The sequence below is a fragment of the Ailuropoda melanoleuca genome, chromosome 1 (genome assembly GCF_002007445.2).
Source record: "Ailuropoda melanoleuca isolate Jingjing chromosome 1, ASM200744v2, whole genome shotgun sequence".
Taxonomy (NCBI): Eukaryota; Metazoa; Chordata; class Mammalia; order Carnivora; family Ursidae; genus Ailuropoda; species Ailuropoda melanoleuca.
The window spans coordinates 118,430,886-118,457,701 of record NC_048218.1 but is presented as its reverse complement, the minus strand read 5'-3'; the positions used below and the strand labels follow the sequence as shown (position 1 = coordinate 118,457,701).

Genomic DNA, 26,816 nt, shown 5'->3' with positions numbered 1-26,816 from the left:
ATCAAGAGAGTAAGGTACTGGCACAACAACAGACCCACAGGTGAATGGAACAGAATAGAGAACCCAAAAATGGACCCTCAATTCTATGTTCAACTAATCTTTGACAAACAGGAATGACAGTTGAATGGAAAAAGGACAGTCTCTTCAACAAATGGTACTGGGAAAATTGGACAGCCAAATGCAGAAAAATGAGACTGGACCATCCTCTTACACCATACACAAAGATGAACTCAAAATGGATGAAAGACCTAAATGGAAGAAAGGAATCCATCAAAATCCCAGAGGAGGGGATCAAAGGTATCCAAATCGGCAAAGAAGAAGTCAAACTGTCTCTCTTTGCAGATGACATGATACTCTATATGGAAAACCCAAAGGAATCCACTCCCAAACTATTAGAAGTTATAGAACAATTCAGTAAGGTGGCAGGATACAAAATCAATGCCCAGAAATCAGTTGCATTTCTATACACGAATAACGAGACTGAAGAAAGAGAAATTAGGGAATCCATCCCATTTACAATAACACCAAAAACCATGCGTTACCTTGGAATTAACTTAACCAGAGACGTAAAGGACCTATATGCTAGAAACTATAGATCACTTTTGAAAGATATTGAGGAAGACATAAAAAGATGGAAAAATATTCCATGCTCATGGATTGGAAGAATTAACATAGTTAAAATGTCCATACTACCCAGAGCAATCTACACTTTCAATGCTATCCCGATCAAAATACCGAGGACATTTTTCAAAGAACTGGAACAAATAGTCCTTAAATTTGTATGGAACCAGAAAAGGCCCCGAATCTCCAAGGAACTGTTGAAAAGGAAAAACAAAGCTGGGGGCATCACAATGCCGGATTTCGAGCTGTACTACAAAGCTGTGATCACAAAGACAGCATGGTACTGGCACAAAAACAGACACATCGACCAATGGAACAGAATAGAGAACCCAGAAATGGACCCTCGGCTCTTTGGGCAACTAATCTTTGATAAAGCAGGAAAAAACATCCGGTGGAAAAAAGACAGTCTCTTCAATAAATGGTGCTGGGAAAATTGGACAGCTACATGCAAAAGAATGAAACTTGACCACTCTCTCACACCATACACAAAAATAAACTCCAAATGGATGAAAGACCTCAATGTGAGACAGGAATCCATCAAAATTCTAGAGGAGAACATAGGCAACAACTTCTATGACATCGGCCAGAGCAACCTTTTTCACGACACATCTCCAAAGGCAAGAGAAATAAAAGATAAAATGAACTTATGGGACTTTATCAGGATAAAGAGCTTCTGCACAGCCAAGGAAACAGTCAAAAAAACTAAGAGACAGCCCACGGAATGGGAGAATATATTTGCAAAGGACACCACAGATAAAGGACTGGTATCCAAGATCTACAAAGAACTTCTCAAACTCAATACACGAGAAACAAATAAACAAATCATAAAATGGGCAGAAGATATGAACAGACACTTTTCCAATGAAGACATACAAATGGCTAACAGACACATGAAAAAATGTTCAAAATCATTAGCCATCAGGGAAATTCAAATCAAAACCACACTGAGATACCACCTTACGCCAGTTAGAATGGCAAAGATAGACAAGGCAAGAAACAACAATTGTTGGAGAGGATGTGGAGAAAGGGGATCCCTCCTACATTGTTGGTGGGAATGCAAGTTGGTACAGCCACTCTGGAAAACAGTGTGGAGGTCCCTTAAAAAGTTAAAAATTGAACTACCCTATGACCCAGCCATTGCACTACTGGGTGTTTACCCCAAAGATACAGACGTAGTAAAGAGAAGGGCCATATGCACCCCAATGTTCATAGCTGCATTGTCCACAATAGCCAAATCATGGAAGGAGCCGAGATGCCCTTCAACAGATGACTGGATTAAGAAGCTGTGGTCCATATATACAATGGAATATTACTCAGCTATCAGAAAGAACGAATTCTCAACATTTGCTGCAACATGGACGGCACTGGAGGAGATAATGCTAAGTGAAATAAGTCAAGCAGAGAAAGACAATTATCATATGATTTCTCTCATCTATGGAACATAAGAACTAGGAGGATCGGTAGGGGAAGAAAGGGATAAAGAAAAGGGGGGTAATCAGAAGGGGGAATGAAACATGAGAGACTATGGACTATGAGAAACAAACTGAAGACTTCAGAGGGGAGGGGGTGGGGGAATGGGATAGACTGGTGATGGGTAGTAAGGAGGGCACGTATTGCATGGTGCACTGGGTGTTATACGCAACTAATGAAGCATCAAACTTTACATCGGAATCCGGGGATGTACTGTATGGTGATTAACATAATATAATAAAAAAAAATCAAAAAAAAAATCCCAGAGGAGAACACAGGCAGTAACCTCTTTGATCTCCTCTGCAACAACTTCTTGCTAGACGCATCTCCAAAGGCAAGGGAAAGAAAAGCAACAGTGAACTACTGGGACTTCACCAAGATAAAAAGCTTCTGCACAGCAAAGGAAACAATCAACAAAACTAAAAGGCAACCTATGGAAGGGGAGTAGATATTTGCAAATGATATATCAGATAAAGGGCTAGTATCCAGGATCTATAAAGAACTTACCAAAGTCAACACCCAAAAAACAAAGAATCCAGTCAAAAAATGGGCAGAAGACATGAACAGATATTTCTCCAAAGAAGACATACACGTGGCCAACAGATACATGAAAAAATGCTCCACATCACTTGGCGTCAAGGAAATACAAATCAAAACCACAATGAGATACCATCTCACACCAGTCAGAATGGCTCAAATTAACAAGTCAGGAAATGTCAGATGTTGGCAAGGATGGGGAGAATGGGCAACCCTCTTACACTGTTCATGGGAAAGCAAGCTGGTGCAGCCACTTTGGAGAACAGTATGGCAGTTCTTAAAAAGTTGAAAATAAAGCTACTCCATGACCCAGCAATTGTACTACTAGTTATTTACCCCAACGATACAAATGTAGTGATCCAAAGGGGCACCTGCACCCCCATACTTATAGTAGCAATGTCCACAATAGCCAAACTATAGAAAGAGCCCAGATGTCAGTGGACAAATAAATGGGTAAAGAAGTTGTGGTGTGTGTATGTATGTGTGTGTGTGTGTGTGTGTGTGTGTGTGTATATATATCATTCAGCCATCAAAAAATAGATTCTTACCATTTGCAATGACGTGGATGGAACTAGAGGGTATTATGCTAAGTGAAATAAGTCAATCAGAGAATGACAATTATCATATGATCTAATTGTGGAATTTAAGAAACGAAACAGAGGATCATAGGGAAAGAGAGGGAAAAATAAAACAAGACAAAAGTAGTGAGGGAGAGAAACCATAAGAGACTCTTAATCACAGGAAAGAAACTGAAGGTTCCTGGATGGGAGAGAGGTAGGGGGATGGGTAACTGGGTGATGGACATTAAGGAGGCCACGTGATGTAATGAGCCTGGGTATTATATAAGACTGATGAATCACTGAACTCTACATCTGAAACTAATAATACATTCTACGTTAATTGAATTAAATTTTTTAAATGCAAGAAAAAAATTAAAAAATAAAATTAAACTTGGACTAAAATAAGTAGATAGAATATCATCCTTTTTAACATTTTAAAACTATATAAATAGTATATGCTCTTTGGAAATACATAAAAACAAAGATAAAAATATCCTAGTAATCCCACCACTTAACAGCCTTAAGACCTCAGAGAAATGAAGGACTTTTGATTATCTCAGCCCTGGAGCCAGTGTTTGGAGAAAGTTTAACAAGCCTCCCAGCGAGGGGGTCCCAGGCAGCGGCATCTGGGTCATGTGGATTCCTATGGGCATATGGCACAATGGCTTTTACACGGTAAGTGCCCAATAAATGGTCATCAGGTCGGCAAAAATCTAGCTGAAAACTTCCAGGTTTTTAAATCTCAAATGTCCTTTCTATAAAAACTGTTCTTATTAACACTTCATTGAAGGATAAAAAATTTCAAATATAAAGATCTTAATTCCAGACTTGCAACTTTCAGTTCCAGTATTCAACTCAGTGGTCACACTCTGGAAAAAAACCTTCCTTCAGGGAAAGAGTCTTGAGAACAAGTATATTCTTACTTCCCTAGGATCTCACAGAGTCTACTAAGTAAATTAAATCTGAGCTGTACACAGATTGAATAAATGTGGTGTATAAGCATTCTGGTTGGACAGAAATACACCTGGGACTTGGAAGGGAGGGCCCCATTTCTCCTCACCTCAAGCAGAAAAATAATGGGCCACAACGTGGGAGATGCAGAAAGACAACGAGTCCAGGCTGGCTTGGTCCCCATCCCCAGGAAGGCCACCGTACCCTTATGCCAGCCACATTTTCAAACTTAATTAAAAGTCCACAGTTGTCATGTACAGCAAACTGCCACCAACCTTTTTGTGATCCTTGATCTATGAGGAGAGTGAAGTTCAGGTTGATTATCAAGTGGTTTGACTCCAATCTCTTCAAAGAAATGAAGAGAAGAAAAGAAACATAGGAGACTGACCCAAGGAGCCAAGGTCTCAAAATGTGCTTTTTCAAGAGTTCGTTGTTCACCCTGCCCCCTCACAATAATTAATCTCAGGTTCTGGTAGATCGATAAGTCCCACATCCTCTGACCACCAGCACTGGGTCATGCAGGGCCCTGCATTTAAGGTGCTGCGGCCAACTGGGGAGCCAGGACTAACACTTGTAGATCTGGCATGTTCCCCGGTGCTGTCTCATTAGAGTCTCAAAAAGTCAGAATCAAGTCCTTGCGTTTTAATGCGCAGAGATAAGTACTTTTTGTCCTTTGGAGTTTTCTTATGTTACTTTTGACAAAGATGGCAGAAGCCCTAAAATTAATGAAGTCTTCAGGCATGTGGCCGTGATAAAGGCCTTATCTGTGTTCCCACCAAAGGGAAGTCATAATTTTCAGGCAGCCCTAGGATCTATAGTGAAGTCTGATCCTCTGGATTTTCTTATACCTCTCCCAGGGCTGTGGATAATTTCTCTTCCCACGTTCTTGACTGCAGCCATCTTTTATGAAAAATGGCTGCTCTGTCTGCATTTCAGAGGAGGCCAGTAGGACCTCAACATTAATGCTTCGGTGTATGGGTACATTTACTTATACATCCAAATAGATGCATTTCTATATAATCACTAATAGGTTGTTGTGGAGATTTCCTTGAGTTTAACTGGAGCCAATTTAATTTTATTGGCCAAGTGTACAGTATGTGTGTATTACACTTTCAGATCCAAAAAGAAATCATCTTTGCTTAAAGTTGCCAACATTAACTTAAGTTTTTTTTTTAGTCTAGCTATTTGAAATCATTTTTCTTTCTCTTTTTAGACCCTTTCTAGCAATGCCTAACTCTCTTTAGTTTGCCTTTTCTTAAGGACTTAAAGAGCTAATATAAGGTGATTTTGCTCTCCTGTGTGTACAGTAACTATTAGATGGGGGAAAAGGGGACTTCTCAGGAGGATATTCAAGAGCAGGAGAATCTGACTTTTCAAAGAGATACTCCATAACCTGGAATAATCATATGGTTTATGGGTGGCGTGCTCCCAGAGAACCTGCCTTAGGAAGATTCTGCATTGTTCTCTCAGACATCCCAGTGGTGCATGACAAAGCACTGTGAAATAAAAAGAAAATATGGGCAACCTACATCCCAGGTATAGGACATGGGGGGCTAATTATTGCTTCTGGGTGTGTGTCTGTGTGTGTAGGTGTGTGTGTGTGCACATGGGCATGTGCAGGCACACACCTTGTTAGGCTAATAGGAGTAGGAAGTTAAGAACACACTAAGGCAAACAGAATTGGATTCAAATCCCTGCTCTCTGACCTACTAACTGTATGCATTGGAATCTGGGAATAAGATATCCAACCCTAACTATTGTATGGGCATTTTTTGCCTTACTCCTTCATATACTTAGTTCCCACTCCTAAAATCTTTAAAATAATAATACAGGGGGGAAATGGAATAAAGAAACGGATAATACCATTTTGTCATAATTTTTCTTCTTACTTGGATTGTACAAATTAAAATTAGCCTGATGCTTTCCTCATTCATCACCAAATATTAAAGAAAATAGCCCATTACACTGTATTTCCCAAACAATATGCAGGGATGTCAAAAAACTGAGATGGGTTCATACTCCAGGCCAGAAGGGTTATTCTTGTAGAGTTAGGGTCCAGAACTGGGCATTATGGTTTGTCCTTTATGGGTCTAAGTCCATGTATCAGCATGGACAAAAGTCAGTGCCCGCTGTTCTTATCATCCAGAGTTGTACTATAATATGGGGCTGAAAGATCATTCTGTTGTGATTCTTGATGATATGGTGGTCTGTCCCACACTGGCTTCTCAGTTCCTGACACCAATCTACTCCAGCCATGGACTCCCATGGTTCTACTCCACACCTGCATACCACCAGTGACAGCATCACTTCCAAATTCTCAGTTCCAGCGGTACATGACTCTTTGCAGCCCACTTCCCCACCCTGCCTATTGCGCCCATGTTTTCTCCTCCCTCCTTGGCTAAGATTCTACCATATGTCACTCTACTCTATAGCTTGCCACTTTTATCCCTGTGTCACTGTCACCTGGAGAAACCCAGCCCTGGTTAAACCCAATTCCGTCTACTCTACTTGCCTCTAAGCGGCAGAAGAATCTTCCGTTAGTCTTATGATCACAAACTCCAGCGGCCCTTTAGCACTCTCCAGAAGCCCTCTGCTTTTCCCACACTTAGAGAAGGGTATTTCACATTTTCTTCTTTTTCCTCAAACCTCAACACCCCTTCATTGTCAATTGATGACCTGCCTTCCTTCACTGAGAAAATGGAGGCAATCAGAACACAACCAACTTGCGCTCCCACTATCTGGTCTGCTAGCCTTCCTGCCTGTGGGCAATGCCTCCTTCCTGTTACTGCTGCCAGGTCAGCCTCTCCATGTGTGCAGCATCCTATCCCATCTTGCCTTCTAAGAAAATCTGGTGCTGAAAATAGTATCTGTCTCTTGCGTAACCAATTCTCCCCTTCTACTGGAACTTTCCCAAGTCATCACATGACATTCCTGCTCAAAATTGACTTTTTTCCAAACAACATTTCTTGCCATAGCCCTCAAGTCCGAGATGGTCTGCCCCTGGATGGTCAGCCTACTGCTGCCTCCTTGTTTTCCACTTAATTCTAGCCTCACTGGTTGTCTTTCTGACCCTTGAATACAGCAAGCTGGTCTGTCCTCAGGGCCTTTTGCACTTCATATTTCTCTGCTTGGAATATTTTCCCAGATATTGAAATGGCATACTCTCTCTCTTCTTTTAGGATTTTTCTCAACATCACCTCCTCAGAGCAGGCTTCTGTAACTACCCAAAGTAAAATATTTGTTCCCCACACACTTCCAGTCACTCTCCATTCTCTATCATGCTTTGTTTTGGTTTGTGTTATCATTTATTTGTGTTTGCTTCCCTGTCAGAATGTAACCTCTAGGGTCATGGAGGCACCTGCCTGTGCTATTCAGGGGTGCTTACCAGCACTAGCTGGAACAATATCTGGCATGTAGGAGGCCCTCCATAAAACATTCATACCCAGTAGATGTGGGTCCAAGCCCTAGTTCAGCCACTTAACTTGGTGGCCTTGGACAAGTTATTAAACTTCTCTGAGACTCAAAGTCTCTTCTTTGAGACTCCTGAGTCTACAATGATATAGGTAGGTGATAAAAATAGGACCCACTTCACCTGACTGTTGAAAGGTTGTCTGAGGATGAAACGATGCCTGTGATGCTTTCAGCACTTGTCTATCATGTAATGTGGATACAGTAAGAATTAATTCATATTATGATGAGCATGAGCTGATCCTATCACTGTTTCTCTGTGGGATTGCTCCAGCTCTCCGGTTGCAAAATACATAGACTTCAGTATCAGTGGAATATAGAGAAGCTAAATGCATATTTGGATAATATACAGAAAGTTTGAAAAATGCCAAAAATAGTGAGTTAGTACCTATAAGCAAGGGTTTAATTCTTTCATTGAAGATGTTCTCTTTAAAGGAATTTACTGGCCCTAGAATAGTACCTATGAAATGTGTGGATGGATGGGTGGATTGGTGGATGGATGGGTGGGTGGATGGATGGATGGATGGATGGATGGATGGATGGATGGATGGATTGATGGATGGATAGGTGGGTGGATGGATGGATGGATAGGTANATGTGTGGATGGATGGGTGGATTGGTGGATGGATGGGTGGGTGGATGGATGGATGGATGGATGGATGGATGGATGGATGGATAGGTGGGTGGATAGATGGATGGAAGGATGGATGGATGGATGGGTGGATGGGTGGATGGATGGATGGGTGGATGGATGGATGGATGGATGGATGGATGGATGGATGGATGGATGGATGGATGGATAGGTGGGTGGATGGATGGATGGATAGGTAGGTGGATGGATGGATGGAAGGATGGATGGGTGGAAGGATGGATGGGTGGAAGGATGGATGGATGGATGGATGGATGGATGGATGGATGGATGGATAGGTGGGTGGATAGATGGATGGAAGGATGGATGGATGGATGGGTGGATGGGTGGATGGATGGATGGATAGGTGGGTGGATGGATGGATGGATAGATGGATGGATGGGTGGATGAGGAATAGTTCAAAATAATGGCTGATTGTGGGTTTTACTTTAACAAATATTGGTAAGAAAAGAACTAGATAGGAAGTAGTATGGATTTCTTCTAGTGAACAAGTGAGTCTTATTGTTTAGAGACCTTGTCTTTGAAAATCACAATTTAGGCAACTAGAAGGAGGTTCTTGACTTTCCACAAAGCCCCTAGAAATGCAGAGGTGTGAGGTAAGTATGCGGTGCTTGGATGCGGAGTAGTGCTTAATGAAAGAGCAAGAACCCTCCCGCCATATGTGAGAGAAGGGTTAGTCCCCACTCATCCCATGAGCCAGCAAATTGTAGGCAGCAGGAGGCCCCCAGTGCATCTGGAGAGTAGGAGCCTGCTGCCCAGGGGTCCTGTGGTGGCAGAGCGCCTGGGGACCGACAACAAGCCCATCCTTGGACTTCAGCGGGCTCTTCCTAGTTACCCTTGGAAAATGAGTATCCCTGTGGCATGTCGTGGGACAAAGGACATTACACTAGAGAGAGATGAACACCTTTTCTACCTGAACATAAATACATTTTTAAGTGGGAATACATCCTAGAAATGTTAAAGCAAGTTAGCGAGGGGGAAATGGTTTGTGTGGAAGCAAAATCATTTTATGGGTATCTTTTCAGGAACATCTCTCATTTGGTGAGGAGTAAAGACTGTCACAGTTTCACCAAACACTGAAATGGATGAACACTGCACATCCTTCCCTGGCTGATCCCTTACACTGCTGGTCTGTTCAGTCAGAGGGAGCGGATGGCGACAAAGGGCTCTGTGCAAAATGCAGTCCTTTTCCTTCATTCAGCAGACGTTTGACCCACATGGAATAGCAGCTGAAACACTCCCCATGATTTAATTTACCCAGAGGTTTTCAGTAAATGAATTTAACAGCTGTTTTTAAGAAGCAGAATTAAAACAGGTTCCTTTTCCCCTCCAATCTCGTAGATTTAGATGCAAAGACCTAACTGTTGGGTCTCTTGCCCCCTTAGCTGCATTTGCTGGTGGTAAAGGACAAAACCCAGGTCTGGAAGGGCAACGGATTTGAGGAATTTCATAATCTGTTAGAACAAGATTCTAAATTCAAAGAGAATACAAAGACAGAGGTTCAGTACAGGGCTCCTCTGTCCCTGAGCACCCTCATTTACCACTTAAGGGAGCAAGGCCCCCTCCTCCCCATTCTCCTACCACACTGTCGGGACCCTCTTTATGTTTCACCTGGACCCTTGCAGCTGCCTCAGTGTTGTGCCTTCTGATCTCGTGGTTCTCAGCCTGAGGTGCAGCCTAGACTCATCCTAAGGATGGATGCCCGTGCCACCCCCAGACGGTCCACCTCCTTGGGTCTGGAGAGCCTTGATGTAGGTATGGAAATCCCCTGCACATCAGCCTCCAGGCTATGACCATGGGAGCCTTCCGAGCACAATCTAAGCATCGAACTCCTCCTGTCCAGAGCACTGAGTTTGTCTTCCTTTTTGAAGTAAATTTGATCATTTAAATACAAAGTTATTAACCAAAAAATAAAACCAAACATTCAGTGGCTCTCTCTTGCCTATAGGTAAAGGGCAATCCCTAAACACATACCACAGTAAAAATGAAAAAAATAAAGCATAAACAAATTTAAATGTCCCAAACATGGCAACACCAGCCTGCATTTCCTGACTCTTGCAGAGTCTCGGGGTCACCACGCTTTCCAGCTCAGGGATGGGGTAATGCTTGTGGCTCCCAGAACACCAGGCTGGTTTGCATCGGTCTGCCTTTGCTGTGGCAGGTCTCTCCGCCTACAGCCTCCTTCCTCCCCTTCCTTCCCTGGCTCATTCCCCCTCATCCAGAGATACCCAGGTCAGGAGTGATCAGCCTCCAGAGCAAACCTGGGCCATACCTCCAACTGTAAAGTATTTAGGCAATCCATTGCCGCCTTCCTTAACAGAAGATGCCAAGTCCCCCATGGCACTCCACGGTCACGAGAGAGACTGCAGGTGGCCCTCCCTGTGTGACACACACAGCAGCCCCCTGGCCCTACCTCTCCACCTGCCATTCTCCCCCGGCTGTCCTTTCATGGCACCTTTCCCTGAGTTCTTTCCCCTGAGTATACTCTGGCATGGTTTGGCTTAGTAAACGGATGGTCTATCAGTGCATGAAGCAGATATGGGAGGTTGCAGATATGGGAGGAACACAGGGTCATGAAAGGATTGTTACTTAAGGGGAAGTTATCATTCAAGGAGAGTAGAGAGGCAAGTTGTATACATTTACGCATATGTACATATACGCATGCACATACATATGCATGTCTATAATACACAATATAAATTATTCTATATACTATATGATGTTTTATGCACACATATGTATTTTCAAAAGTTGAGAAACATAAATTCGTTTTAAGACAGTAGGTTAGTTATATTTCCAAGTGATACAGTTAATATGTTTGTCTTTACCCTCCAAATACCTTTCCAGGTATTTTAAATTTAAAGCAATGGCTCCAGCTAATCATGAGCTGTCTATTTCTTGCCCCTACAAAGTGTTGTAAGAGTCTAGAAACACAGCGGAAAATTGTGTGTGTGTGTGTGTGTCTGTGTGTGTGTGTGTGTGTGGACATGCACATACCCAGGCTTGCTCCAAAGAGGATTTCAAGCTACTTAGAGAATACACAAGCACGTACTTTTAACCAGTGAAGAGTGGGGCTCCTGGGTCAGGTGAATGTGCTCCTTGCTAACAGAGGAAGAGTCCAGTTACACAGTTCACGGTTTACCAGGGGATGAAAACTGGCCACAGTTGCTCAGGAGAAGTACATCCCTTGGTTCTGAGATAGGGCAGATATTTCTCACAAGGCAAAAGAATGTCTTGAAAATGAGCTCTGGCTCACAGAGGAAATAGAGTGAAGAAGGTTGTATTAGTCTCCTATTGTTGTGTAGCAAATTACCATAAAGCTAGCAGCTTAAAATAGCGCTTAGTAGCTCACAGTTCTGGAGGTCAGAAGTCCAGCACGTGATGGCTGCCTTCTCTGCTCAGTGGATTGCAGGTAAATACAAAATCAAGGCATCAGCCAGGCTGAGTTCTCGTCTGGGAGTTTCCAGGGGGAAATTCTGCTTTCAAGCTCAGTCTTGTTGGAAGAATTCAGTTCCTCGTGGTTGTAGTTCCCATTCCGTTGGTGGCTGTTCAAGCTAGCAATAGTGCATCAAACTTTTCTCACTCTGAAACTCTGACTCTCTCTCTTTCTCTGGCCTCTAGACCCAAATGTAAAGAGCTCATGTGATTAGATTGGATACACCATATTATCTCCCCCTCTCAAAGTCAGCTGTGACATATCACATCACCTAATTGCAGGATCAATCCCTGGGATTATTCCGGGCTGGTATACCAGGGGCAGGAAACCTTGGGGCTTTTCTTAGAATTTTGCCTGCCACAAGGCTTAAAAGGGCCCCTTCAGTCCTCCCAGTATTTGGGGGTTGAAGGTGGAAGAGGAAAGAAACAAGCCAAGCCAACTCAACCCGGAGTCCCTAACTACCCACATTACGTGGATATTCACTCCTAAGGATGCACGTGGCCTCTGAAGAAGCAGTGCTGCCATCTTTCCTTCCCCATGAGCTGCCAAGTACTTGCCCTAAGTCCAGCCTTATCACAGAGTAACCAGGGAGAGGCTCAGAACTCCCTACATGCTTCCCCTATCTTCTGATGGAACGCTTCCAGAAGTTCTGCCCACCCCCACCTCCCTGCCTGCTGCAGCTCTGTAACCCCTAATCTCAACCCATCACCCTTCATGCCAGGCCCATGGTCCCTCAGATCAGCTCCACGATAAGAGAGATGTACTCATCTGCTCTCTGGGCCAACTGAAGGGTCCAGAAGCTGACATAAGCTTACTGCACGGTTGCTTCTATTGTTTATTTCAGGATGGCCAGGTGTTATTTACAAAATGATTAAAATAGCAGCTTGACATGAATTTGTTGGAAAACTGAGGATAGAAAAATATGGACAAGATTCCAAGTATATTAAATTAATCCAGATGAGCATGGCATAGCAGACAATGCAGCTGTTGACCCGAGGTGTGGATTTATAAGAGAGTCTTGCTGAGCAGAAAACTGGCCCAGACGTATAGAAGGCCTGGACGCAGCTTTCAGACTCTCTTTTGGTCATGTCTCTTTTTCACATCCAGCCAAGCAGGTCCGTCGATCGACCTCTTCATGCGTCACGTTCTTCACTGGAAAGTAAAGAATCAAATATTAGATAATCTGCTAACTTAATACTTAACAACGGAAGGTCCGAGGCTCGGAAATAAGTAACAGTATAAATGACAACACGGGCCTAATTGAGAGCACTTACTGTGTGTCAGCCTCTGTGCTGAACGTTTTGTATGCACCACCTCATTCAGGTCTCGGGGGCACTCAGAGACATAGGTTCTGTTCTGGCTTCCATTCGATAGAAAGGGAAGCTGAGAATCAGAGGAGTTGAAGGTCTTGCCCTGGGCCACACACCGAGGAGTTGCTGGCAGAGAAAGGGGTGCACAGACTCTGGCTTGAGCTGTCACCACCCAATAGAACACCTGCTTATCACCACCTGTATAAATATTTTGGTTAAATACCAGAGCAAGAAACAAACTGTGGGAGTGATGTCATCAAAGTGGTGACATAGGAGATTCCAGCTTCTGTCAGCCCACAAAGATCAACGATTAGCTATCCATGAACAGAAACAGCTCTGGGAAAGCTGTGGAGTCCATTTAAGAAACTTCCTGAACATCGTGAACAAAAATCCTAAGGATAATCCCACAGACAAACCCAGCAGCTTTCACCAGTGTAAAAGGAACTAATGACCAGCTCAGCTGTGGCAGAACAGCTCCAGATTTTATCAGCTTTTGCCCCATAGGTACTTGTGTTTGCCAGGGCAAACTACCAGAGTCCCTCTTAACTCTCTCTGCCCCCTTTCACCAGAGCCTGCAAACCATACCAGCAGCCAGCCCAGGCCCCTGCAGCTGTGCAAGTGCAAGGTGCCAGCCTCAAGCCCCATGGCTGACCTTCATCACTGTGTATGCCAAAAACTGTAATAAGAAACACAGGTCATCATATAATTACAAAGGGGTCTATTTACCAAGAACATATAGCAACTATTTATCTATCTATATCTATATGTAAAACAACACATTCTTAAACAACCAGTGGGCCAAAGAAGAAATCAAAAGGGAAATTTAAAAATACCTTGAGACAAATGAAAATGGAAGTACAACATATCAAAACCTGTAGGATGCTGCAAAAGCAGTTTTAAGAGGGACTTCTAGAGTGATAAATGTCTACATTAAGAAATAAAAAAGATCAAATAAACAACCTAAATTTAGCAGAAAAAAGAACTAAGCCCAAAGTTAGCAGAAAAAAGAAATAACAAAAATCCAAGCAGAACCAAATGAAATAAAGACCCAAAAACTATAGAAAAGACTAACAAAACTAAGAACTAATTTTTTGAAAAGGTAAAATTGACAGACCTTTAGCTAGACTAAGGGAAAAAAAGGCTGAAATAATAAAATCAGAAAAGAAAGAGGAGACAGTCTAATACCACAGAAATAAGTGATTACTGTGATTATTTATACATCAACAAATCTGATAACCTAGCAATGGAGAAATTCCTAGAAACATACAACCTATCAAAACTGATTCATGAAGAAATAGAAATCTAAACAGATCAATAACAAGTAAGGAGATTGAATCAGTAATCCAAAACCTTCCCTCAAAAAAGCCCAGGACCAGATGGATTCATTGGTTATTCCTATGAAACACTTAAAGAAGAATTAGCACCAGTCAGTGCTTTTCAAACTTAAAAAAAAATGAAGAGGAGGGAACACCCCCAAACTCATCTTACAAGGCCAGTAATCCCCTGAAACCAAAGCCAGAGAAGGACACTGTAAGAAAGAAAACTGCAGACCAATATCTTTGATGAATACAGATGCAAAATTCCCAAAAACATATTTGCAAACAGAATTTAACAGTACCCTAAAGGGATCATACAATATGATCAAGTGGGATTTATCCTTGGGAGGCAAGAATGGTTCAACATATGCAAATCAATCACTAAGTAAAATAAATATTAATAGAATGAAAGATAAAATCATGTGATCATGTCAATAGATGAAGAAAAAGCGTTTGATAAAATACAACATCCTTTCATGATAAAAAAAAAATAGAACAAATTGGGCAGAGAAGGAACGTACCTCAATGTAATAAAGGCTGTGTATAACAAGCCTGGAGTGAAAGCCCAACAGTGAAAGGTTGAAAGCTTTTCCTCTAATATCAAGGATAAGACAAGCTTTCCCATTCTCACCTACCCCATTCAGCATAGTATTGGAAGTCCTAGCCTGAGTAATCAGGCAATAAAAAGAAATAAATGCATCTTAATTGGAAAGGAAAAAGTAAAGTTGTCTTTGTTTGCAATGATATGGTCTTTTTTAAAATATGATCTTATATGTAGAAAATCTTGAAGAACACACCAGAAAACTGTTAGAACTAATCAATCAGTGAGTTCAGTAAAGTTGGAGGATACGAAATCAACATATGTAAATCAGTTGTTTCTATATACTATCAGAAAATGCCAGAGTGGGGCACCTGGGTGGCTCAGTTGGTTAAGCATCTGCCTTCGGCTTGGGTCATGATCACAGGATCCTGGGATTGAACCCCACATTGGGCTCCCTGCTTAGCAGAAAGCCTGTTTCTCCCTCTTCCTCTGCCTGCCACTCCCCCTGCTATGCTCTCTCTCTGTCAAATAAGTAAATAAAAACTTTTTTTAAAAAATGCCGAAGAAATAAGGAGGAAAAAATACCATTTACAACAGCATCAGAAACAATTAAATAATTAGAATTACATTTAATCAAAGAAATAAAACATCTTTACACTGAAAAATACTAGGCTTTGATGAAAGGAAAGAAGACACAAAAAATAGATATTCCATGTTCATGGAGCAGAAGAATTAATACTATTAAGTGTCCATAACTTTCCAAAGCAATGTACAGATTCAATGCAATCTTTATCAAAATTCCAATGGCACTTTTCACAGAAATAGAAAAAAACAATCCTAAAATTCATATGGAGCCACAAAGACCCTAAATAGTCAAAGAAATTCTGGGAAAGAGCAAAGCTGGAGATATTACACTTCCTGATTTTGAACTATACTACAAAGTTATAGTAATCAAAACAGCATGGCACTGGCATACACATAGAAGCATAGAGCAGTGGAAAAGAAACAAGAGCTCAGACGTAAGCCCTTGTATATACAGTCAACTAATATTTGACAAGGAAGCCAAGAATCCTCAGTGTAGAAAGGATCATGTCTTCCATAAATGGTACTGGGGAAACTGGATAACGATATGCAGAAAAGTGAATTCGAATTTTATCTCATACCATTCACAAAAATTAACTCAAATGGATTAAAAACTTAAGTGAAATACCAGCATCCATACAATTCTTCAGAGAAAACATAGAGAAAAAGCTTCTTGACCTTGACTGGGAAAGGATTTGTTGGATATGACACCAAAAGGACAAGCAGCAAAGCAAAAATTGGTAAGTGGGACCACATCAAACGTGTGCACAGCAAAAAAAAAAAAAAAAAACACAGNAAAAAAAGGTGGCCAAGAAAAAAAAAAAAAAAAAAACACAGTCAGCAGAATGAAAAGGCAACCTACAGAGTGGGAGAAAGTGCTTGAAAATCATGTATCTGATAAGGTGTCAGTATCCAAAATGCATAAAGAACTAATGGACCTCAATAGCCAGAAGACAAACAGTTCAATTTAAAAACGGGCAGAGGACCTGAATAGACATTGTCCCAAAGAAGACTTACAGATGGGCAACAGACACATGAAAAGATGCTCAAATCACTCATCATCAAGGAAATGCAAATCAAAACCACAATGAACCTCACACCTATAAAAATGGCCATCATCAAAAAGACAAGAGATAAATGTGAGACATTGTCCCAATGAATAGACATTGTCCCAAAGAAGACTTACAGATGGGCAACAGACACATGAAAAGATGCTCAAATCACTCATCATCAAGGAAATGCAAATCAAAACCACAATGAACCTCACACCTATAAAAATGGCCATCATCAAAAAGACAAGAGATAAATGTGAGGATGTGGAGAAACAGGAATCCTTGTGCACTGTTGGTGGGAATGTAAATTGGTGCAGCCACTCTGGAAAACAGTATGAAGTTCCTCAAAAAATTAAAAATAGGGGACGCCTGGGTGACTCAGTCAGTTAAGCACCTGCCTTCAGCTTGGGTCATGATCCCAGGGTCCTGGGATCGAGTCCCGCATTGAGCATTGGCCTCCTTTTTCAGTAGGGAGCCTGCTTCTCCCTCTGCCTGCCACTCCCTTGTTCGTGCTTTCCGTCTCTCCCTCCCTTTCTCTCTCTCTCTGACAAATAAAAACTAAATAAATCTTTAAGAAATTAAAAATAGAATTTCCGTATAATCCAGCAATCCCACTTCTGTATATATCCAAAAATAGGAAAACAGGATCTTGAAGAGATATCTGCCTTGCCATGTTCATAGCAGCATTATTCATGGTAGCCAGGCTATGGAAACAACCTAAGTGTCCATCAATGAGTGAATAGGTAAAGAAAAGTGAGATAAGTATAGATATAGATATATAGATATATGAATAATAATATTCAGCCATGAGAATAAAGGAAATCCTGCCATTTGCAACAACATAGAGGGATCTTGAGAGCGTTGTGCTAAGTGAGATAAGTCAGAGAAAGAGACATACTGTATGGTATTCCACTTATATGTGGAATCTAAAAAAAGCCAAATTCATGGAAACAGAGAGTAGTAGAGTGGGGTTACCATGGGTGGGAAGGTGGGGGGTGATGGAAAGATTTTGGTCGAAGCATATGAATTTTTAATTATAAGGTGAATAGTGTCCTAGGGATCTGATGTCGAGCATGGTGATTATAGTTAATAATACTATATTATGAACTTGAAAGTTACCAGGAGAGTAGATCTTAATAGTCATATGACATGAAGAAGGTGTTCCCTAACACTATGGCGGTAATCATTTTGCAGTATACGAGTGTATCAAATCAACACATTGTACGACTTAAACTTCAAACAATGTTCTATGTCAGTTATATCCCAATGCTAAGGAAAAAATAATTTGACAGGATTTCAACAATAACAAAAAACCTGTGGCATATACATCCAGGGGATTATTCAGCCATAAAGAGGATTCATATGCTGATCGGTGCTACCACATGGAGAAACCTTGTGATGGTTAATTCTATGTGTCAACCCGATAGGGACACAGGGTACACTGATACTTGTTCAAACATTATTCTGGGTTTTCCTGTGAGGGTCCTTTTGGATGAGCTTAACATTTACATTGATAGACTGAGTACAGCAGATTGCCCTCCCTGATGTTGGTGGGCCTCATCCTATGAATGGAAGAGCTAAATAGAACAATAATCCTAACCTTCCGTTGAATAGCTAAGACATCAGTTTTTCCCTGCCTTTGGACTCAGACTGAACCCCCAGCCCTTCCTGGGTCTTGAGTCTGCTGGCTTTCACACTGGAAATCACACCATCAGCCCTCTCAAGTCTCCAGCTTGCTAACTGCAGATAGTAGGAAATATGTAAGATATGGAAGCCTCCATAAATATGACCCAGTTCCTTGTTATATGTGTGTATACATACACGCCCACACCCTGTTGGCTCTGTTTTTCTGAAGAGCCCGGATTCATACAAACGTCAAAAACATTATACTAAGTGAAAAGAATCCAGTCACAAAAGTCCATATATTGTATGATTCCATTTTTATGAAATCTCTAAAACATGTAAATCCACAGAGACAGAAAGTAAATTGGAGGTTTCCTGAGGCTGGGGAGGAGAGAAGAATGGGAAGAAACTACTTATTGGGCATAAGGTACGAGTTTTACTCTGAGTCATTAAAATGTCTAAGAAGCAGATGGAAAGTGGTCACACAACATTGTGAAGGTGTTAAAGGCTACTGAATTGTTCCATTTAAAATGGTCAATTTTATGTTATGTGAATTTCACCTCACAAATTATTTTAAATGAAACAGAAAAAAGTAAAAAATACACACATATGTACTCATGTACACACGTATGTGTACACACATGTACACACACGTGCACATGCATGGTTACATTGCATGTGTGTGCGTGCCTACACATGCACACATGTGTGCACATACACATCAGAATTAACCCCAGAGAGCCCCTTAGTTCACCTCCAAGGGCGTTCTCAGTACCCTACGGGATCTTCCGCACACCACCAACAGATTCGGCTTTGAATCTGTTAAACCGTTCGCCAAGGAGGCTTTGTGATGGAAACATTTGTGTGCGAAACAGTGAAACTGCCAGGCCTGTNTGCCAGGCCTGCGTCTGAGAGGGGGCACCGGGACCAGCACCCAGCATTTAGAGGAACAGCGAGGCATCACACATGGGGAAGAGCAAAGGGAACTGAGAGAAAGTACAGATGAAAAGAAGTCAGGATGAAGAACCTTCTGGAGACGGGCAAACATTTTTACTTCCTGGAAAATGTGTATCATGATTACTCTTGCCTCCATGTTCATACCATCAATCTGGTGCCGAGATGACTTTGTACATAAAGTTAGCAAAAAGCTCCAGCATTTAGAGGAACAGCGAGGCATCACACATGGGGAAGAGCAAAGGGAACTGAGAGAAAGTACAGATGAAAAGAAGTCAGGATGAAGAACCTTCTGGAGACGGGCAAACATTTTTACTTCCTGGAAAATGTGTATCATGATTACTCTTGCCTCCATGTTCATACCATCAATCTGGTGCCGAGATGACTTTGTACATAAAGTTAGCAAAAAGCTACGAGTTAAGTAGACTTCTACAGAGTTTTAAACGTGTGTCTCCCCTTTGAGCTCAGTAGATGCTGAAAAATGTTCGTTTCTCTCTTTGCCTACAGACCTGTTTTTTGATGCCATAAAGATGAAGAGACTTTTTGTAAATACCCTGAATAGCCAGCAGAGGAATATTTCAATATGGAGAAACAAAATATGTATGCTTTAAACAGGAAGGAACAAATATACTATCTTTTGTTATGATTGCATGTGTAAGCTCGTGTTAGCCTACTATGAAACGTGTAGTTTAATCCTACACCTTTAAACAATTGGAATGCACGCACTTTAGACTTGTAATTCTACAAGTCTACGAAAATTATAGTTTTTGTTGTGTCGTCAAGGAACTTATATACTGCGGAGATAAGCTCGATGTTGGCATCTTTCAACTAGAATTAGGAAGACGACTGTCATTGTCCTACTTTGACAAGTATAGCAGCATAAGGGGTTGTGGCCAGCCTGCCGAAAACTCTGAAGGCCTTCATTTCAATGGAGATAAGTTTCACAAAGAAGAAAAAATTACATTAAGGAATTTTGATTTATGCATATATGGATTGGCCACTTGAAGAGTTAGGAGAGTGGTCCAGCCCAAGGGTGCAGTTTCTGAGCTGTTTGTTGACCTCTGTTGCTCCGTGTCAGCCAGGCAATGTGAAGAACAAACACAGAGTAGAAGAAGCAGGCTTTCCCAGTTGAAGGGAGATAATGCCTTGGGACCAGCCCATATTCCCAACCCACCAATCCCAGGCCGTGTCTTCCTCTGATTATTTCTTATCGAATGAGACTCTTAGAGAACAGACCTGTCTCTTATCTCACTTGATGCCAAGATCCATTCCCTATGTCACTGACCATTCTCTGCTGAACAGCCCAGCAGCCCTGAGATGCACCTTGCACAGGTCTGAAAGGAAGCATACAGAGGAGATTTCCACCGTTGCTGAAGCCAAGCACATAGGCATATCAGGGGCACCAGCTTCAGTGTGAGGAAGTATTCTAAAAATCCCTTTGTACTCTCCTGGGCCAAAGCTGTGAGCACTAGAGGCGCCCAGTCGTTACACTCAAGTCTTATAAAGGCGGCTTGATGGTAACATCCAATCACACTCTTAACAGCATCAAGGATACGGAAAGGCAGTAGGAAGAGAAACAGCCCACATTACCTACAACAAAGAGACTCTGAGCTAGAGGTCATCGAGTTTTCTATCTTTTCCTTCTTCGGTACAGATTATCTTCTAAAAAGTGGACACTGTATGAATTTGCTTAATAACTCTGATTTTAAAAATTATTTTCTGCAAATGCAATGTATTTAATAGTAAATCTGCCTTTGAATAAATATTCAGAATCATTTCTGAGTAGAACTTTCCTAGAAGAAAATGGAAGCAAGGACTTTAGATGTTCTGATTACTACATTACTAGATATATACTGAGCAGTGCTGGAAAATAAAACATTTTAGCAACCTGACTTGCAGATACCTACTAGACTACAGATAACCCATGTAACAGTCATGTTCTGAAATTTCCCAGGAAGGCAATTAAATAAGAGACCTCAGAGTAGGTTCTTAATGCTATGCTCAGGCTCTTCCCTAATACATAGAATTTCCTGGAAATCCCTAGATAATAATACAGATCAGAAGACATGGAGGTACAGCAGTTTAACAGTATACTTTGCTTAAGTGGAAACACATTATAATTACAACAGTAAACATCTATTGACCTATGATTCTATTGCCTTAGGGTCTGGTTTAATAAATAGTTTTTGCAAATTTGAATGTGAAAAGACGTTGTTTACATAAGTAGTTACAAAGAGCCTCTAATATTACAGTAATTGTGTGTGTTGATTTCCATTACTCTGAAAAATACCCCTCATCCCCACTAGCAGAACCTCTATTACTGGGAAAGACATTAGATTGCTAGAAGCTTGTTTTAATCAATAGTAGCCTCAAAAAATCACAGCACTGCTGTCTTTGTAGACTCTAGTTGGAGAAATAACTGTGATTAAGCATGTTTGTTTTGCAGTGTGAGTATCTATTTCAATGCTTGTTTTGCTTGTCTCCCATTTTCCTTCTTCTTTTTTTTTTATGTTTTTTTATTATATTATGTTAGTCACCATACAGTACATCCCTGGTTTCTGATGTAAAGTTCGATGATTCATTAGTTGCGTATAACACCCAGTGCACCATGCAATACTTGCCCTCCTTACTACCCATCACCATTTTCTTTCTTCTTACAGATTTTTAAGAGCATTGGCTCTGATGAGACTGTCCAAGGGCAAGGAAGTCGGAGACTGATCAGCTTCTCTCTCTCAGGTATGTTTTGCTTACCTGAAGGCCGATGGAGACAATAAGAAGGTCAACCAGCAGTCCGGAGACCTACTTCAATTTGACTCTTACCTACAAGTTACTCCACCTCTATGTGCCTCAGTTTCCCAATCTGTTAATTTAATCCCTCATCTAATTTAACACAAAAGTTAAAAATATCTGCTCCGTTTTCCTTGACCTCATAAGGATACTGGAGGGGTTGATAAGTAACAGATGCTAAAGCCCTTTGAGGTGATGAGAAGAAAAGCTACAATTTCGCTTTCCCTCCATCATCACTAGCATTATCGGAAAGTACAAAGTGGAAGTAGGGGAAAGCCTGGGGAGAGAAGCAGCCAGCAGACTTTGTCCAAATGAAATCTCACATGAAGCTCAATTGGCAAAACAGATAAAAACCTAGCTGCTCAAAAAAGTACATTTGTGGAAAATCAGTGAAAATCCAAATAAAGTATGTAACATAATAGTATTTAGTTGAGTAATCTAATTTTTTTAGTTTTCATAATGTATCATAGTTCTGTAATATATTAACAATGGGGCAAACTGGGTAAAAGATATGTTGAAAATCTTTGTACTATCTCTACAACTCTTCTGTAAATCTAGAATAATTTCAAAGTTAAAAGTACAAAGAAAAACTGAATTACGGTGCCTAAAAAGATATACAAAGTTCAGAGCCCCACACGCTAAATTCCATCCTAGTGGTCTTTGAGGAGACACGATGGCATGAGGCTCTAGGACTCTATTGAACAGAATTGGAAAACTGCTACCTAAGCTTGTTGTCAACCAACAAATGTTACAGGCCGTGAATGTCCGAGATCAAGACCACAGAAATTAAGTACATGAGTGTCTTTGGGAGATAGACAGTCAACTGGCATTTTTCATGTCTAAGTGAGCCCCAGTAAAGAAAATGTGTGCTGAAGATCCATTGGTAAGTAATTATAGCAAGATTGCAGGATACAAGGTTAATAAACAAAAAGTCAGTTGCTTTCCTATATACCAGCAATGAACAAATGGAAGTTGAAATTAAACACACAATGCCTTTTTATATTAGCACCTGCAAAAATGAAGTGCTTAGATATAAATCTAACAAAATATGTACAAGGTATGAGAAAAACTACAAAAACTACAAAACTCTGACGAATGAAATTAAAGAAGAACTAAATGGGGGCGCCTGGGTGGCACAGCGGTTAAGCATCTGCCTTCGGCTCAGGGCGTGATCCCGGCGTTATGGGATTGAGCCCCACATCAGGCTCCTCTGCTATGAGCCTGCTTCTTCCTCTCCCACTCCCCCTGCTTGTGTTCCCTCTCTCGCTGGCTCTCTCTATCTCTGTCAAATAAATAAATAAAATCTTTAAAAAAAAAAAAAGAAAGAAGAACTCAATGATTGGAGAAATATACACATTGATAGATTAAAAGACTCCATATTGTCAAGATTTTGATTTTTCTATAGAATCAATCCAATCCCAATTAAAACCCCAGTAAGTCATTTTGTGGGTGCTGATTAAATGTCTCTAAAATTTATAGAGAGAGGCAAAAGACCCAGAAGAGCCAACACAGTATTGAAAGAGCAGATCAAAGTTGGAGAACTGACTTACTCAACATCAAGACTTATCACAGCCATGGTAATCAAGATAGCGCCATATTGGTGAAAGAATAGACAAATAGATCAGTGGAACAGAACAGAGTACCCAGAAAGAAACCCACATAAATTTAGTCAACTAATCATTGACAAAGGAGCAATGGCAATACAATGGAACAAAAATAGTCTTTTCAACAGATGGTGCTAGAACTACTGGACATCTACATGCAAAAAAAAAAAAAAATCTATATCCAGAACTTATACCCTTCACAAAACTTAACCCACTAAAAAACTGTTAGAACTAATAAATTCAATAAAGTTGCAGGATACAAAATCAAAATACAAAAATCTGCTGTTTCTGTATTAACAATGAACTCTCAGAAAGAGAAATTAAGAAAACAGTCCCATTTATAATTGCATCAAAAAGACTAAAATACCTAGGAATAAGTGTAACTAAGGAAAGACAGACCTGTACACCAAAAACAAGAAAACATTGATGAAAGAAATTGAAGAAGACACAAATAAATGGAAAGATAGTCCATGCTCTTGGATGAGAAGAATTAATATAGTCAAAATGTCCATATTACCCAAAGCAATCTACACATTAGGTGCAATCTCTGTCAATATTCCAATGGCATTTTTTCACAGAAATAGAACAAAGAATTCTAAAATTTGTATGGAACCACCAAAGACCCCAAAAAGCCAAAGCAATATGAAGAAAGAAGAGCAAAGTTGGAGGAATCATTACTGATTTCAAACTATATTACAAAACTGTAGCAATCAAACATTATGATATTAACATAAAAACAAAACACATAGATCAAAGGAACAGAATAGAGAGTCCAGAAATAAACATACTCTTTTACAGCCATTTAATTTACAGCAAGGAGCCAAGAATATACAATGAGAAAAAGACAGTCTATTCAATAAATGATGCTGGGAAAACAGGACAGCCACATGCAAAAGAATAAAGCTAGACTGCTTTATTACACCATACACAAAAATAACTCAAAATATTTTAAAGATTTGAACATAAGACCTGAAATCACAAAACTTGTAGAAGAAAACATAGGCAATAAGCTCCTTGATATCAGTCTTGGTAGGTGATTTTTTTTGGATTTGACACCAAAAGCAAAGGCAACAAAAGCAAATATAAATAAATGAGACTACATCAAACTAAAAAGCTTCTGCACAACAAAGGAAACTGTCAACAAAATGAAAAGGAGTAAGACAAAATAATTGTAAATTGTATCTCCGAAAAGGGGTTAATATCCAAAATATATGAAGAACTCATGCGACTAAGCAGAAAAAAATCTGATCTAAGAATGTGCAGAAGACCCGAATAGACATCTCATCAAAGAAGACATACAGGTGGCCGACAAGTACACAAAAAGATGTTCAATATCACTCATCATAAGTGAAATGCAAATCAAAACCACAATGAAATATCCTCTCACATCTGTTAGAATGGCTAGGATCAAAAAGACAAGAGAAAACAAGTGTTAGCAAGGAAGGTAGAGAAAAGGAACCCTCGTGCACTGTTGGTGGGGACGTAAATTAGTGCAGCCACTATGGAAAACAGTATGGAGGTTCCTCAAAAAATTAAAAAGAGAACTACCATAGGATTCAGCAGTTCCACTTCTGGGTGTTTATCCAAAGAAATGAAAACACTAACTCAAAAAGATATATGCACCCCCGTGTTCATTGAGGCATTATTTACAATAGCCACGACACAGAAGAAACCTCAGTGTCCACTGATGTATGAATGGGTAAAGAAAATGGGGTGTATATATATATATTCACAATACAATGATATTCAGCTATAAAAAAGAATGAAATCTTGCTATTTGTGACAATATGGGTGGACCTTGAGGGCATTATGCTAAGTGAAATAAATCAGACAGAGAAACACAAAGACCATATGACCTCATTTATACATGGAATCTGAAAAAAAGAAAATCAAGCTCGTGGATACAGAGAACAGGTTGGTGGGGCTGGGCAAAATGGTGAAGGTGGTCAAAAGATACAAACTTCCAGTTAAAAAACAAGTAAGTCATGTGGATGTAATGTACAGCATGGTGACTAAAGTTAATAATATTGTATCGTGTATTTGAAAGTTGCTAAGAGAGTAGATCTTAAAAGTTTTCATCAGAAGAAAAAAATTATAACGATGTGTGGTGACAGCTGTTAAATAGACTTATTTGATAATCATTTTGCATTACATACAAATATAATACAAATAGACAAATATTATGTTGTACACCTGAAACTAATATAATCTTATATGTCAAGTATATCTTAATTTTTAAAAATAACTCAAAATGGATCGGACCTGTGTGTAAAATGAAAAACTATAAAACTCTTTGAAGGTAACAGGAGAAAACGTACGTGACTTTGAGTATGGCAATGGCTTTTTACCTGCAACACTGAAGATGTGGTGTGTGAAAGAAATAATTGATAAAGGATGAATTTTATAGAATTAAAACTTCTACACCACAAAAAACAATGTCAAGAGAATGAGAAGACAAGCTACACTGGGAAAAAATATTTACAAAATACTCATCTGTTAAAGGAACGCTATCCAATGTATAAAGAACTCGTAAAATTCAATATGAAAACAAACAACTCAATTTGAAAAATGGGCCAGAGGTCTTGGCAGACATCTCATACAGAAGACAAATAATCATATGAAAAGATGTTCCATATCGTATGTCACCAGGGAAATGCAAATAAAAACAACGAGATACCACCATATACCTATTAGAATGGCCAAAATCTAGAACACTGACAACACCAAGTGCTGACAAGAATATAGAACAATGAGAACTCTCATTGGTTGCTGGTGGGAATGCAAAATGGTACAGCCACTTTCAAAAACAGTTTGGTGATTTGTTATAAAACTAAACATACTGGGTAGTAAGGAGGGCATGTATTGCATGGTGCACTGGGTGTTATACGCAACTAATGAATCAATCGAACTTTACATCAAAAAAATAAATAAATAAAAATTAAAAAATTAAAAAAAAAAAACTAAACATACTCTTACCATAGAATCCAGTGATTGCATTCTTTGGTATTTACCCAAATGAGTTAAAAACTTAACTCTGTACAAAACCTGCACACAGATGTTTATAGCAGCTTTATTCATAATTGCCAAAACTTGGAAGCCACCAAGATGTCCTTCAGTAGGTTAATGGATGAATAAACTGTAGTACAAGCAGATAATGGGTTGATGCTCGCTGCTAAAAGGAAATGAGCTGTCAAACCAGAAAAAGATATGGAGGAATCTTAAATGCATATTACTAAGTGAAAAAAAGTCCATCTGAAAAGGCTACATACTGTATGATTCCAACTATATGACATTACGGGGAGGGCAAAACTGCAGCGTCCGTAAGGAGATCAGTGTTGCCTGGGGGTGGGGGTGG

The 26,816-nt window shown here is 40.2% G+C and overlaps 1 protein-coding gene across 1 annotated transcript in view; it reads left to right on the top strand.

Annotated features, from left to right (window-relative positions):
- The window catches only part of HECW1 (HECT, C2 and WW domain containing E3 ubiquitin protein ligase 1), a 436,289-nt gene that overhangs the window by 255,146 nt on the left and 154,327 nt on the right, over positions 1 to 26,816 (top strand). The window contains exon 6 of the mRNA XM_034640683.1: positions 21,731 to 21,806. Coding sequence (XP_034496574.1) covers positions 21,731 to 21,806 — 76 coding nt within the window. The remainder of the gene's footprint in view (positions 1 to 21,730; positions 21,807 to 26,816) is intronic.